Source organism: Festucalex cinctus, chromosome 7, assembly GCF_051991245.1.
Source record: "Festucalex cinctus isolate MCC-2025b chromosome 7, RoL_Fcin_1.0, whole genome shotgun sequence".
In the NCBI taxonomy this organism is placed as follows: domain Eukaryota; kingdom Metazoa; phylum Chordata; class Actinopteri; order Syngnathiformes; family Syngnathidae; genus Festucalex; species Festucalex cinctus.
In genome coordinates, this window is record NC_135417.1 from 26,082,559 (window position 1) to 26,085,994 (window position 3,436).

The 3,436-nt window shown below is 45.3% G+C and overlaps 1 protein-coding gene across 2 annotated transcripts; it reads right to left on the bottom strand.

Moving 5' to 3' along the window:
- Window positions 1–383: 383 nt before the first annotated feature.
- LOC144022718 (protein LRATD2-like) lies at window positions 384–2,860 on the bottom strand. 2 transcript variants are annotated; one of them, XM_077527748.1, is made up of 2 exons: window positions 2,318–2,860; window positions 384–2,173 (listed from the first exon to the last, which is right to left on the bottom strand). In XM_077527748.1, the coding sequence occupies exon 2, from the start codon at window positions 2,032–2,034 to the stop codon at window positions 1,219–1,221; it is 816 nt and encodes a 271-aa protein (XP_077383874.1). In that variant the 5' UTR covers window positions 2,035–2,173; window positions 2,318–2,860; the 3' UTR covers window positions 384–1,218. The 2 variants fall into 2 exon arrangements, with proteins under 2 accessions (XP_077383874.1, XP_077383873.1); XM_077527747.1 differs by having other exon boundaries at window positions 2,431–2,859.
- Window positions 2,861–3,436: the final 576 nt, after the last annotated feature.

Below are 3,436 nucleotides of genomic sequence, written 5' to 3' on the forward strand. Positions count from 1 at the left end.
AACAGGTAGATCATCTCTTTCTGTGGGCTTTCTCTAAACTAAAAGACATCACATGATTTATATTTTAACTATGTACTGTAGTTGTAAATGAAGATGTGATGACAGGGTGAAGCATTTTTGCCTATTTGTGAATGTTGCCAAATAAAACTTGCACATGTAACTGAACTTTAACTCTGTGGTTGCAGTTGAGACAACAGAAACCAAATAACCAGGCTTTTGGCAGCTGACAAAGAAATAACTTCCTTTCAGCCAGCTCAGTGTGCACACAACGTAAAGAAAAATGCCTGGCAATGCGTAGAACGTAACCTAACACAAGCTGCATAGTCTCACCAAAGTATAAAAAATAAATAAATACTTTCATTGTACATTAAAAGAGGCACATGTATTGCTCAAATATATATTTATTTCACATCCTTAATACAAACATCTTTATTTAAAAAAAAAAAAAAAAAAAATGATAGTTGCTGCAAACTGTGTCGACACCAAAATGTAAATTAAAGCCGATTGGACAGAAGCATATTGACAACAATAAGGACAAAAATTGGGTGTACTCCCACCTTTGTGAAGGGCTCCAACCAAAGTTGCACAGGAACGCACAACTCTTTCCGCTCCATAACGTGCTTTGTTAACAATTATATTTTAATGTTGGATCAAACACAGCAATGCAGAAACCACCTGCTCCAGTGCAAGTGCCCCACATTTATTTATTTATAATCAACGTTCGTTTAATCAAACAGATACGCGCTTCTGGAGCACATGACTATGCCTGCAAAAAGATTTTGGTGGAAAACAGTGGCAGGATGGTGTGCTTATAACCAATGGCACTGACTCTGTCTCATGCTTTGTCTTACAAATTGTTCTGGCTCAAACCCTGAATGAATCTATTCATTTTGTTTTTCCTTCTGTGAGTGTTTGGAAAATTACTTTTTGTGCTCCTCTATTTTGTATCTTACAAAAAAAATAAAGACCTTGTATGGCACAAGTTGACAAAATATTACATGTAGACTTTTTTTGAGTGATCATTGGGTACAAAAAAATATATAGATTGTGTGATATTAATGCTGGCTTTTTTGCAGGTGCATCTGTATCTTAGAAAAGTCACATAGGAAATTGAAGCTTATTGTTGTGAAGAGATGAATGTCAATGTCATGAGTGTCAATCTACTAATCATTTAAATCCATACAGATTTGCTAATTGGGAGAATCAAGCTTCAGTTGCCTAAAGAGATTCCTGCTTTGAGTTCAGGTGATTGGCCAGTTCTTGTATCACAGCATCTTTCCCAATCTGGTCATTCCTCCTCCGCTCCATGACCACATCCTCCAAGCTCTGAAACTCCAGGACGTGGCTCTTCTTATCGGAAAAGTGCATTTTTAAGCGGTAAGGCTGTTTCCCGATCCTGATCTCCCCTCCGATTTTAAACTCTCTCCGTCCAAAGCGACACCAGGCCGCAAAGCACTCAGAGTTCCTCCAGTAGAGTTCTCTGTCCCTGGAGCCCACGTGGTCCACGGCGTTTCGCACGATCACCTGCGGCTGGAGCGCACGGTACCGGTAGAGGCCGTTCACAATGCGGCCTCTTTTGCCCTGACTCACGTCGGTGAGGAAGCCGTTCTTGATCTCGGCCCGATGCAAGTGGACCACCTGGAAGTCGCCCACGTATACGGCCCAGTGCGGGTACTGTCCCGTGGCCACGAACTCCAGCACGTCTCCGGGGTTGCACTTGTTGAGCAGGCTCTCCGCCGATTGGGTGGCGGTTCCGCTGTTCCTCTCGAACACGCACTCCTCTCGGAAGTAAACCGAACACTCCAACTCGTCTTCGGGTTCGAAAGGTTTCTCTTCGTGCTTCGCGAGGTGGTTCTCCGGCGGGAACGGCTCCGAATTGTCGTCCTCGTCCTCATCGTCACCGCCGTCGTTGGAGAAAATGTAAGAGACGCCAATGCGTGGGCCGTCGTCGACGTCCGGCTCGAAGCCATTCGGGTCCGACGTGGGCACCTCGACGTAATTTAAGTGAGTTAGTTTCTCCACCTGGTTCCCCATAAAGATGAAAGGAGGTGGACGGCAGTGGCGCGTACAAACGAGATCCACCTGTTCTTCACGCGACCACGTTAACCCGATCCAAAGTAGCACCAATAATCCATGTCCCGGTTTGGAAATCCTGCACCGGAGCAGCACCTGCCTGCGTGGACATAAACGCGCACGTACACACAGTTAAACCCGGCTAGTTTTTCTTTTCCTCCCTCCCACACAAGCACATATTTTCCATGGATTGTATATTGTAGGATATATAAACACTGTTTCCAACAGGTGAGACCTGACCCACCTGTTGGCTCAGTTTGAAACATTATTTGCTCCATGAGACACCTGTCACGCCACTCTTCCACAAGTTGTCACAGCTTTATTTTATCCGGTCGCGTTTTTCGTCCGTGGGCTCACCTGTACAGCAAAAAGTGTCGAATTTGTTTCTTTTCCTGGCAGCTTAACTCCTTTCCTGCCTTTGCGTTTGTCGTCCACTCCTCTCCAGTGCGTCGTGGGACAGTCAGTGTGGTTTAAGACCAGACTCAGGCAGCCTTCGTTGACCCATTACTGGGAGGTGTCGTTATTTAAAGGCACAGTGCTTCTTTTTTTTTTCTTTCATTTGCATGACACTTTAGCTGCTAAAGTGTCATTGCTAAAGTTTAGCAACAGAACAGCTTTGTCCAAAGTACATAGCTGCTTCTGTAAAAGGTGATTTTTATTAAGTTACCTGGCCCTGTGAGAAAATAATTGCAGTCTCACCCTAGGAACTGGTAACAATATTACCATTTAAAAATAACATTTTATATTTACTTAGTTAGGGGCGGCACAGTAGTAACTGGTTAGCACGTCCGCCTCCCAGTTCTGAGGACTCGGTTTGAGTCCAGGCTCCGCCCTTCCTGGGTGGAGTTTGTATGTTTTCCCCGTGCCTGCGTGGGTCTTCTCCGAGTACTCCATTCCTCCCACATTCCAAACACATGCATGGCAGGTTAATTGGGCGCTCTGAATTGTCCCTAGGTGTGGCTGGCAACCAATCCAGGGTGTACCCTGCTGACTGCCCATAGCCAGCTGGGATAGGCTCCAGCACTCCCCACGACCGTTGTGAGGAGGAAGCGGTCAAGAAAATGGATGGATGGATATTTACTTCGGTTATCTTTGATATTCATTTATAGCGAGCGGCATGTTGGATAACTGGTTAGCACTTTCGCCGCGCAGTGCTGAGGACACATGATCAAGTATAGGCTTCGGCCTTCCTGGGTGGTTTGCATGTTCTCCCCGTGTCTGTGTGGGTCACCTCACATATTCCAAAGACATGCATGACAGGTGTCCAAAGCCAGCTGGGATAGCACCCCCTTGTGAGGAAGAAGTGGTTAAGAAAATGGATGGATGGATGTACTATAGCAAATTATTTCTTAATGTGTACTCA